Source organism: Drosophila innubila, chromosome X (assembly GCF_004354385.1).
Source record: "Drosophila innubila isolate TH190305 chromosome X, UK_Dinn_1.0, whole genome shotgun sequence".
In the NCBI taxonomy this organism is placed as follows: Eukaryota; Metazoa; Arthropoda; class Insecta; order Diptera; family Drosophilidae; genus Drosophila; species Drosophila innubila.
In genome coordinates, this window is record NC_047626.1 from 11,825,216 (window position 1) to 11,836,651 (window position 11,436).

The 11,436-nt window shown below is 36.0% G+C and overlaps 3 protein-coding genes across 3 annotated transcripts; 1 reads left to right on the forward strand and 2 right to left on the reverse strand.

Annotated features, from left to right (window-relative positions):
• The first annotated feature begins 417 nt into the window (after positions 1-417).
• On the forward strand, positions 418-3,791 carry LOC117789947. Its single transcript, XM_034629163.1, has 9 exons — positions 418-669; positions 727-831; positions 895-1,038; positions 1,196-1,307; positions 1,361-1,494; positions 1,548-1,688; positions 1,752-1,913; positions 1,992-2,453; positions 3,356-3,791. The coding sequence occupies exons 1-9, from the start codon at positions 469-471 to the stop codon at positions 3,740-3,742; spliced, it is 1,848 nt and encodes a 615-aa protein (XP_034485054.1). The 5' UTR covers positions 418-468; the 3' UTR covers positions 3,743-3,791.
• Positions 3,792-4,257: 466 nt separating this feature from the next.
• On the reverse strand, positions 4,258-6,221 carry LOC117791978 (antigen 5 like allergen Cul n 1). Its single transcript, XM_034631929.1, has 3 exons — positions 6,084-6,221; positions 4,667-5,046; positions 4,258-4,593 (listed from the first exon to the last, which is right to left on the reverse strand). Exons 1-3 carry the CDS (start codon positions 6,189-6,191, stop codon positions 4,341-4,343), a joined length of 741 nt encoding a protein of 246 aa, XP_034487820.1. The 5' UTR covers positions 6,192-6,221; the 3' UTR covers positions 4,258-4,340.
• A 3,547-nt stretch (positions 6,222-9,768) lies between these two features.
• LOC117792498 (acanthoscurrin-2-like) lies at positions 9,769-10,788 on the reverse strand. Its single transcript, XM_034632671.1, has 2 exons — positions 10,713-10,788; positions 9,769-10,522 (listed from the first exon to the last, which is right to left on the reverse strand). Exons 1-2 carry the CDS (start codon positions 10,716-10,718, stop codon positions 9,857-9,859), a joined length of 672 nt encoding a protein of 223 aa, XP_034488562.1. The 5' UTR covers positions 10,719-10,788; the 3' UTR covers positions 9,769-9,856.
• Between the last annotated feature and the right edge of the window lie 648 nt (positions 10,789-11,436).

The window sequence follows — 11,436 nt, forward strand, 5'->3', positions numbered from 1 at the left end:
TTTGAGGGGTACAACTTTTGAGTTTTATCTCTGAGTGAGTTTTGTGCTAGAGTAAAAAGTACACGACAATTATATTGGACAAACTATAATTGAATATATTATCTTGCCTTGATTACACCATTGTTTCAGCTTCTTCCTGTCCCAAGCTACTACCTGTAATTCTTCATATTTAATCAACTGAATCAGAAAGTTGTAGTAGCTTAAGAATTGATATAATTCAGCAGATTCTTCCCGTACAATCTTTGCCCTAAAATGCCATAATCATTTAATTTCTTATATTCAAGTGATCTAAAGTATTTAAGACTAAAAAAAAAAACATTTAACTTAGTAGACATGTATTCTATTTTTAATTCAAACATGGAATTCTTCTGACAATCCCTTTTTCATACAAACAAACAACAAAAAAAAGCCACACAATTAAACGAAACGAAAAGTTGAATACTTGAGGGTATTTTAGTTTTATAGACAATGTCCAAGCGCAATAAGGAAGGAGATGAGATCCTGCGTAAGAAGAATGCCAAGTTGCGCTTTAAGAGATTAGTTCGCGTGGGCTTGGCCAACAATTTATGGATAAACGAAGTGGAAGAGGGTGGTATTACATTAAATGTTAAGAAAAATGTGGCAATGTTGGTGCGAAAGAAACACAAGACTGGCATTTTGACCATGGCTGTAAGTCGCACAAGTTATTATAATTTTCAGTTTTCCATATAATTTAAGGATCCATAGCAAAAAGGATTGTTAGCTTCATCGCACAACAGTCGCACCATTGAAGAGAGAAAGAAACTTTGTATAATCGTTGCAGGTCTTGGCTGTTTTACACAAGTTCCACCGGTAAGTGATTATTCTTTTATTTAGAATATATGTATAAAAGACGTGTACATGTGTATTCCCTAGAAAATTCGGGCTCGTTTGGTGCCGCATCTTCATTTTTTGCAGCTTGGTGCGGGTCGTGTCCTTATGAAGGAGGGAGATGTTCCTACCTGCGTTTATTTTGTAGTTAGCGGTGAAATCGAAATGTCCAGGAAGATATTGAATAAGGTTAGCCATGCGCTCTTCCAAAATAAAATACTTATTTAAATTTGGAATTTTAAGATAATTCTTTTTTAATATTACTGCATTTTTCTTCATTTTTACAGAGTATCAGCTAGTCATTCACTTTTGCTTATAATATATTCATTTCTTTTGCTTATCGCAGGTTACACGAAAATATGAATCGAAGCCTGAAGCCTTCTGTGGACCAGGTGATTGGATCGGTGAGGTTGAACTCTTGGAGGATGATTTAAGAATGAATACATATAAGGCACAAAGTATAAACAAAAATATATTCCCAACTATTCATGCAATAATTATTATCTCGTAGCTAATTGTGAGATTCTGGTACTGGATGATATCGATTTCAGGACAATTCTAATGCCACACGTTAAGAAAGTTTGGATTGAGAAAAAGAAAGCAATTGCATCATTGAGCTATTTGAAATTCATGAATGAATCGCAGGCATGAATATGAATATCTAAGATTACTTATGGGCGTTAATTATTTTTCTGCAGATTGTAAGTGCCTGTAAGTTTGGACTTATTCGACAGTACGATCCATTAGATACAATCTATCCGGAGGAAAAGGACAGCATTCTTCATGCACATTTTGTATTGAGCGGTGAATGCGTTCTTCTGCAATGTCTTCATATGAAGGCAAGTTATTTGAATCTAGAAGTTGGAGAAAAGCAATTGTAGATTTAATTCCACTTCTTATAGCTGAGCTTTGTGAAGGGTGAAGTACAGTATGAACTACCCCAAGTTATTCAGTCCGACAGTGATAATGATGAAGATGATGGTAAACCGGAACCATTCGATGTTCGAGAATTATTGCGTTCAAGCTCATCACTGGATGAAATGGGACACAATAAAAAGAAAGCGGTGCGAAAATTCATTTGAAATATTATCAAAATTTTTAATTATTTTTTTTCAATTATCTAATATTCATTTTTCATGCAGAAACGCAAGGCGGAATTTGCTAAAATCGAAGCACATTGCAAGTTTCTGAATCAGAAACCCAAACCTGAAGTTGAAGAAACGCAGCCAATGCATTATCGTAATCGTCGATCGATGATGAAATCGATTATAAAAGTTGTTAGAGACGAAAAGAGTATCGAGAAATTCCAACTATTTGAAGATTATGATGAAAGTCTATCTGATGATGATGATTTCGCCTCTATGCGTGATCTAAGAGAACGTAATACCCTACAACGTCGATCAAGTAGAGGAAGTAAAATTAGTCAAATCAGTCAGACTAGTCAAAACAACGATAGAGAAAACATTTCGATGCCTCGCAAATTGTCAAGCAAATCCAGTCAATTTAAAACTTTAGAAGTTGAATCGGAAGAATCGGAAATATTTACAGCTTCTTCGACTCCCAGCAGTGTCACATCAACGATAAAGTCATCGAGTAAGCAGCTGGTAAGCTCATTTTGTTATCAATATGACAGCGAAACTATCGAAAAAGTCAATTTTTTCATACTATTCCCTTAATACTTTTTCAAAGACTTCAAACTGTCAAGCTTTGTCAATTCTGAAACAAATTCCTTGTGGAATTTGATTTTGCGTCGAAATTGGAAAACAATTTTTTTTTTCTTCATACTTCCCCGTTGACACTTTTTCAAAACTTCAAACAGACATAACTTTGTTAAAACTGAACCGATTTCCTTCCGGAATGTCATTTTTATCTTCTTTTGACCTCTAATTTGATTCTGCATCAAAATTTTAAAATATATTTTTTTTGCCCACACTGTCTATTTTTCCCCGCTTTCGGAACTTTCAGAACTGGAAAATAAATTTTTTTTTGCACTCATTGTCGATTTTTGCCCTGCTTTTGGTCACTGTCCATTTTCGCCATACTTTCCCATTGATCGTTTCTCAAAACTTCAGACCGTTGAAACTTTGTCAAAACTGAACCGATTGTTTTGCGGAACACTTTTTTTATAATTATTATGTTATTTTTTGATTCTGTATCAAAATTAAAATATTTTTCCATCACTGTCCCTTTTTTCAATACAATTGACAATTTTTCAAAAACTTAAAACGGTCATAACTTTGTTAAATACTATCCGATTTTCTTGCGGAATGTCAATTATATCACAATTTGGCCTCTTATTTGATTCTGCATCAAAATTGGAAATACAATTTTTTCCATCAGTGTCCACACTTTATTCATACTTTTTCCTTGGCACTTCATCAAAAAAATAAGAGTTTAGGATAATCCCGATAATTCCAACTTGATATATTATTTGTCGATTAATCGACAAGACGATTCTTTTTATTTGCCATTTTAATAAATAATAAATTTTTCTTTACAACTTCAGGATGATGCAAACTATGCCACACACTTTATCGACGTTGGCTCCATGTGCTTCGGTGGCCTTTTCGGGGTTGGCGAGAAGTGCGATCATCGTGTTGTCATGGCTCGAACGACAGTGCAGTGTTTGTTAATTCCACGATATTGGCTTATGGAGGATGACCAAAATCCTGGACATATTTGGCAGCGAATGCGTTTCTACTTGGACCGTTGTATACCCTCACGAGAGACACTCTTCCAAGACTTTATCAAGACCCGCAAATGGGCGCAGTTCAAGGAAGACTGTGTTGAGCAATTCACACATTCAATGACAAATCCTACCAAAATCGAGGATATACCCATCATAATTCGTATAGTTAAGTCAAAGGGATCATCGCATGACATACACCATTAAATTTTAATACTAAATTTTATATTATTATACTTTATGATAAATAATATTTAGCTACCATCTTCTGATATCAAAAAAAATAGTTAATTTTTGTTAATGAAAAAAAAAGGAAATTCAAGAGGAATTTAAATTTGTTATTAATGTTCGAACCATTAAACTGGTTCACATACTTGATATAACCATAACAGAACATCCTTTGTTTAGCTTGGAAACAAACCAAATTTGCTAGAAAAGACAAAATAAATGACTAGCCAAGACAGCAACCATCAAAATTTAATTGATTTTTATAGCCTTAAGTAAAGGCAAACCTGGGAAAATTGTAAATTCCCTCAATAGTTTATAGCTAAATTCTATTTATAGCAAAGTTTAAAGCGAGTCAGCTGCGGATAATTTGGAGAGCTTGAGTTTTACGATATAAAATTTACCAGTTGGGATATTAAGATATACCGAAATAAAAGCTGGTAGGATTATAAAAGTTCAGCATAAGCTTTTCCCCCAATTTGGGACAGGCATAGGTGTTAAATATAATAATGGTTTATTTTAATGGGAACTTTTCATGCAGGGGAAATCGAGTTTAAAACTGAAATATATCACTAATGATTTAACCGGCCCAGGTATTATAACTGTAGACTTCATTATCCGCACACAAATTGGAATAATTTGGATTGCGACCTCTGATGCACTCGGAGGCAGGTGAACCAGCCCTATAGATGGGATTATTCTGGACATTTGTCACCGCATAGTTGCAGGCCAGGAGTGTGGCACTCACTCCTCCCGAGTCCGTGTATCGGGTGATAGCGCAACCTATGCGATTATTACGCTCATTCATCATGGTGGTAAAGTGTCCGATTGCGCTGTGGATGGCAAAGTAATCGGAATAATTTATCTTTATCGATAGATTTATATTATATATATATTTTATCTTACGGTCCTCCTCGTGGCCTATAAACCTCCATATCGGCACTAGTCGCATAGCGATATTCATCGAACCATCCCTGAATACGCTGACGCAGATATTCGGATATATCCCCACTACGGGTGTAGAGTACGCTCAGATTCTGCCCGGAATAGCGATAGGTCTGCGTATTCCGGCATTCATCATGGGCCATCCGACATTGCAGTGTGTTGTAGGCCGCCAACTGTGCCAGTGTCGAGTCCCAGGTCATTGTGGCCATATGTAGAGCACTGGGAAACCCGGTCAAACCGCCGCCAGCCACAAGATTGCGCTTCTCATTGTGCAGCTGCAGTATCAGCGGTATATGGCCATCAATCGGCACAAATTCCCCACTGCAACCACTGACAAAACGCTGCATATTATTTAGATCAAAATCAGAATGGAAATTATAAGTAAATAAATAAACAAAATATTGAAAATGAAATGTAAATAAATAAATATATTTACAAACAAAATTAAATTGCTTCACACAACTTTGCAGTCGCTCAATCGAATCAGAGCAAACGAATCAAACAGTATTAATTAATATTTTAAAATAGTACAAATTGCAAAATATTCAAAGTATGTGCATATGTACATGCATAAATACAAAATTGAAAATCACTCAATCACTAAAGATACTCTTGTTTTTATTCCAATCGCTTGCGTTCTTTATAAAAAAAGTATATGATTATACAAAAAATTAAAATACTGAATGTTTCATACATAATTATTTTTCATTTATAATATCTTGACTATCTTTACCATTTCTATATAAACATTCAATATAATTTCAGCTACTTAATTAAATATTAAATATTTTTTACTTTACATCCAATCAAATTAGAAAAAAAATTCTAGGAATTGGGATATTTTTGTTTTAGTAAAATAACCCATTTTTGAAATTAATTGTAATGATGAAATAATGAAAAATTAAATCGGAAATACTAGTCATCTATTTAATTATAAAAAAACAAACTGATTCGATGCTTAATTTGTCTATCTATCTAATTTGTCTATCAGGATTTAGCGAAAATTAAAATCTTTAGCCTATTCTTATTAAATTTCGAAAACATTTGGAGTATTGAATTTACTTTGAGTTGGTGAATTTAAGTCTGTACAGTGAAAAAGAATAATTTTTTAATGCTCAGCTTAAATGCAACGTGAAAAAATACATTTTATGAAAATCTATAAAATGGGAAGTGAAAACCGAAATAGGCCCGTATATCTTTAACATCAGACTTCTAGAACTGAAGAGATTTAAACTTTAAAATTATGAAAATTCTTGAAATTCGGTAAAAAAATGTAACTTTCAAATGTTTGGAAATTTTTTATTCGAATTCTATCGCAAGCTTAGTTCAGTTTGAGTTATCCATAGTGAGTGCAGATCTAAATTCTGGTCTTACTTACGCCGCTATTGCCGCAGACCACATGACGCAGTCCGCCCGGACACAGAGCTGGATCGCAGTAGTTTTGTGCCACAGCGCAAGGAATGAGCACAAAAAGCAGGAGCAACATTGGCAAGAGGCTGTAGTTAGATTTAGGACTGAATGTGGGCCTGGATGTTATTGCCACTGTGCGACACCGCCAGCTGAGCGATATTTATAGTCAAAGGTTGCACATTAAACAATGGCAGACAATGAAGTATACGGCATACGGTTGGTATATTGCATTCCAGGTTTCATATTGCATATTACGTTATTATCTGGGGCTCTGACATCTCGACATCGGGACAGGGAAGCAGAGAAACAGAGAAACAGCGAGACATCTGTTGTTTGTTTACGTTCGACTCTATACAAATCAAAAGTGAGTTATTTTTGCTAAAACTAGACCCATTGCAATAACAACAGCAAACCGAAAAACAACAACAACAACAACAACAATGAGACAAACACCCGTTGATTGTTCACATACATTTGCATACGCACTCCTATGCATACGTATGCGTAATATTTGCACACGTTACGTATACGTAATACATTTTTGCACGCAGCTGTTGTGCTTCAGACCACCTCACCTCTTTTCCACAGTCACACCTAAAAGTATGCTACAGCTTGCGTTAATTAGCTTCGCCTCCTTCACCACCTCCTCCTTGTCCTCTTTATGTTCGTCATCATCTTTCATACCTTTGTTTTATCGTCTCTTTCGTTTTGCTATAAATTATCCGACTCTTAGGTTTGGTCGAGGCTAATTGGTTTGCCATACACGAAGTCAAACTTTGTGAACCATATAAAGAGTACTTAAAACTGAACAATGGCTGAAAAAAAGTGGAAGGATAACATATTGAATTATTGATCGAGTTGATTATATTAAAAAAAAAATTGTAAAATTTACTAGTTATAATGAGTTATACAAAATCTAACAATTTTATAAATATTGAAATTTTATTGTACTATTATTTTAATGTACAATATTAATTTATAAGTCAGAATATAAATAAAAGTTGTGTTAAATTAAGAATTTCTGAATAGAAATTAGTTTAGTTCGACTTAATTTCAACATATTTATAAGTTTGACAACAACTATCATACAAATGTCAAAAATTGTACATGTTAGTTGTGTGCAGGGTTGCCACCTTTGTGCACATCTGGCAGTTGACAATTGCAAATGCATTTTACAAGTCCTGCCAACTAATGCTGACAGTCAGCTGTCAAGTCATCGAACTAAACTTTTGACAGAAGCATGAGAAATACTAAAAAAACCCGGTGAATAAAAATGAAAATTGAAAAAGGAAATACATATATGAGATTTATGAGTGAAATTGATTGTGACAACAAATTTCGTTGCGTTTTTTTTCTTTTCTAACTACGAATACGAGAGGGAATTGTTTAGCAGCGGGTTTCAAACGCTTTACAACACTTAAAGTGCATTCAAATTGATTGTAGTCAGAAGCTTTACCTTCTGACTTTGACATTTACATCTCACGATGTCAAGCTTTGGCTTGAAGGCAACTTCGATTTTGATTTCTCGTTGCCCTTTCATTTCATTTCATTTCTTTCACTCTCCCCATTTCCGTCAAAGGCTGCCATTGAAGTTTTGAGAGTCTCACCGCGGGTCAATCAGTCTCAGGATTTAACTTTGCGTATCGAAGCTGTATTTGATGTTGCTGTTGTTGTTGTTGTTATTGTTGTTAGCTTCAAAGCTGACAGAATGCTGCCGTTGGGAAGCTTTGATGATTGCCCAGTTGCAACGAGACATTAATTGAAATGTTGCTTGCAACTTCTGCAGTCGATTGCTGACAAACTCCAATACTGACCATGCAACAGTTTATTATTATTGATTATTGCACTGATTACTTTTCTTCTACCTGCAAATTTGTTTCAATAAATATAAGATTTTATGTTTCAATATTAATAAATCTCAAAGCTTGCATACTTTTATTTTAGGATAACTACTAGTCTTGTATTTTCTTATATCTTAAAAATATATATAGCTTATTCTACACAGTTTGTTACAAAAATGTATTTATATTAGTTTATTACAGCGTAACTTTTAGTCGTACTTCCAACTTCTTAACATATTCATATTTCGACTAAGACTTATGTTGATAAAAATGAATATTTAAACTCCTACGTTTTTGTGAGATATTCTCCATTCCAGTATATTCGAACGTGAAAAATTATTTAATTTTTGCTTAATCTATTTTAATAAAATTTAATATTTGTAGTTTCTAAACCATATGGTTGTATTACAGAGTATCTTTTAGTTGTGTAGAGTATTTATTAAAGGGGATTTCCCTTCTATTCCCTTAATTATGTTCATCAGTGCTACGGGGTATCCATTAGTACTTACTTATATTTTTCTATATACCCTTACTTCTTGCGCCTTCGCTAAGCTTAATTTGATTTTACTTGATAAATTATATTAACAGCATCTGATATCAATAAACGTACACACAATATTTACGCCAATAAGTTTTACGACAAAAGCACGTCTATGCATGTCTGTGCCAGTCTGTGCATGTTTGCTTTCAAAGCTCAATTTAAGCTTATAAAGTCTCGGAGCTCATAAGCACTATGAATAAGATAAAAGCAATAAAGTCACACTCAAGCATCAGTTTGGCATACATCAAATTGACATTGAACGACTGGCGCAACACCCTTTAATATCGAATATTTAAAGATATTAAATTTCTGGCATTGGGATAGGATATAAAAAAAGAAATTATCTGATACTCTAAAATAAAAAACTCTTCGTTGAAATCGAAAAAAATAAGTAGAGAGAAAGAATCAAGGATATTTTCTGATATCGACAGGATATTTTCTTAATAAGTTTTCATAGTATAAGATACTTTAAAGTTTAAACTCTTCATTCGACATACAGCTTTTGCTACAGGGTATTTTCTAGTGTGTATTTTCTTGAGTGTTGTTGCAAAGCTTTGTATCAGAAGAATAACATATACTATACATAAGTGGCATCATAGTTATTGCCTCCTTAAACAATTTCTAAATTGGTTTTCCCAAGAACATGTTAAATTACTTTGTTCTATTTATGTTGTGGTGCTGCCAGCTGAATGACTCATGCAGCGTTGCCAGACTTTCAACGGCAATTTCGTTAACTGTTTGAAATAAATAAATAAATTTTCTTAAAAAAAAATTGAAGTAGTTTAATGTAGAGAAAAATGTATAACAATACAAATATTTTTTTGCATGAAATTGAAACAAGGTTCGAGCACAAACCTTGGGTTCAGGGGGTATATAAACCAATTCACTAACCGAACCGATGTCTTGCTCTATGGTTCGAACCGTCGAAACGAACCTTTAACAAAATTTTGAAGGTTTGCAGCCTTGAAAATATGTGGTTTTTTTTTTTAAGTCTAGCATATTTAGCTTATGTAAAAGTCTGGCAGCACTGGCCATGTCACAGCATGTTGAACAGTGCAAATGAATTTGGCCAGCGGGTCTTGGGAATTCTTGCTGTTAACACTGAAACACCTGAAGGCGCCTAACGAACACGGGTCGTATGATTTATTTATTATGCGAAATTAAAACAACATTTCACATGTTTTCGGTATGACATTTATTTAATCATTTTTGTTATTATTATTATTATTTTTTTTGTTTTTCTGAGTATTTACAATTTAAGAGTTAAACAAAAAACAAAAAAAAAGGGCGAAAAAAAAGGTGACAGAGTTCAATTTGGGTTATCACAACGGTAAACAAGAATGGTGGCTTTTTCGGTTATTACCAGCCACCGCTTTGGGCCCAACCACCCTGAGGTGCCCAGCCACCGCTGCTGTGGCCACCGCCGTAGCCACCACCGTAGCTGCCACCGCTGCTGCCGGCATCAGAAATGACCTTGACGATTTGCACGCTGCCAGAGCTGGCACCACTGTAGCCACCGCCGTAGCCGCCACCATGACCGCCGCCAGCGGACCAGCCAGAGTTGCCACCGCCATAGCCGCCGCCATAGCTGCCGCCATAGCCGCCGCCATAGCCGCCGCCGCCAGCGCCAGCGTCAGAGATGACCTTGACAATCTTGACGCTGCTGGCGCCACCGCCATGACCACCGCCATAGCCGCCGCCATGACCACCGCCATAGCCGCCGCCATATCCGCCGCCACCGCCAGCGGACCAGCCACCACCATGACCACCGCCATAGCCGCCACCGCCGCCAGCACCGCCATCTGAGATGACCTTAATGATCTTGATGCCGCCGCCGCCGCCGCCACCGCCATGACCACCGCCATAGCCGCCGCCATAGCCGCCGCCGCCGGAGGACCAACCACCGCCGCCACCACCGCCAGATGACCAACCACCGCCACCGCCACCGCCGGAGCTAAGAGCGCTGCCGCCGCCAAGGAAGCCGGCGTTGACCATGCTGCATGCAGCAAGCAGACAAACGAATACCTTTTTTTTTATCAAATAGAAAAAAAAAACAACAACAATTTAACACAATTTAACATTTAAATAAATAAGCACTTCACATAAAAAAAATTGAAAAAAAAATATATGTATTTGTTTTTAAATTGTTTTGGAAATTCGTTAAATCCGTTTACGAGATTTCCAGCCAAATAGCCAAACAAATAACAGGACGCACCTTCATATTGGTTCACTCGGTGTGTGTGTGTTCAAAGGAGGTGTGACTGTGCGTGTGTGTTTGCGACGTTAGCTGAACTTCAACTGTGCCAATCCAGCGCACCGTCAGTGGCTTTTATGTGCCACCAAACCGCAGATTGAGCCACCGTTTGAGTACAAACAACAAAAGCAGCCACAACCCCGTTTACAGTCGCGTCCCGCACTTTGACTACAGTCGCGTCTTGCGCTTTGTGCCCTGCAACAACTACAGCTTGTTTCATATCTCTGTCTTCTGCTCCATCCCCTTTTCCCGCAGCTACACTGAAAAAAACTGCTTTCATTTGTAACATAGATTATTTTACGTAAATAGGGCAATTAAATACAAAAAGTACAAGAATCAAGATTTATTCTCTATTGATTTTGAAAAGAATTTTTTGTCTTTCGTTTTTGTTAACGAAAATTCGTAGTTTTTCAGACAAAATCAAAATTTTTAAACATTTTTTTTAAGCAGTGTTGTTTCATTTCTTTTCTTTTTAAGAAATAAATACAAATACAAAAATCAAATGGTTTTACAACAATAGTTTTTAACAAGGCTGCAAACCGGTTCTGAACCGAATATAGTAGAGTCGCTTCGGTTCGGGCTTTTAAGCAGCCTGAACCGGATCATAAGCCGAGCCCTTGAAATTATTTATTTTGCGAACCCGAACCTAAACCGAACCGCTTTATAAAACAAAAGGTTCGGTTCG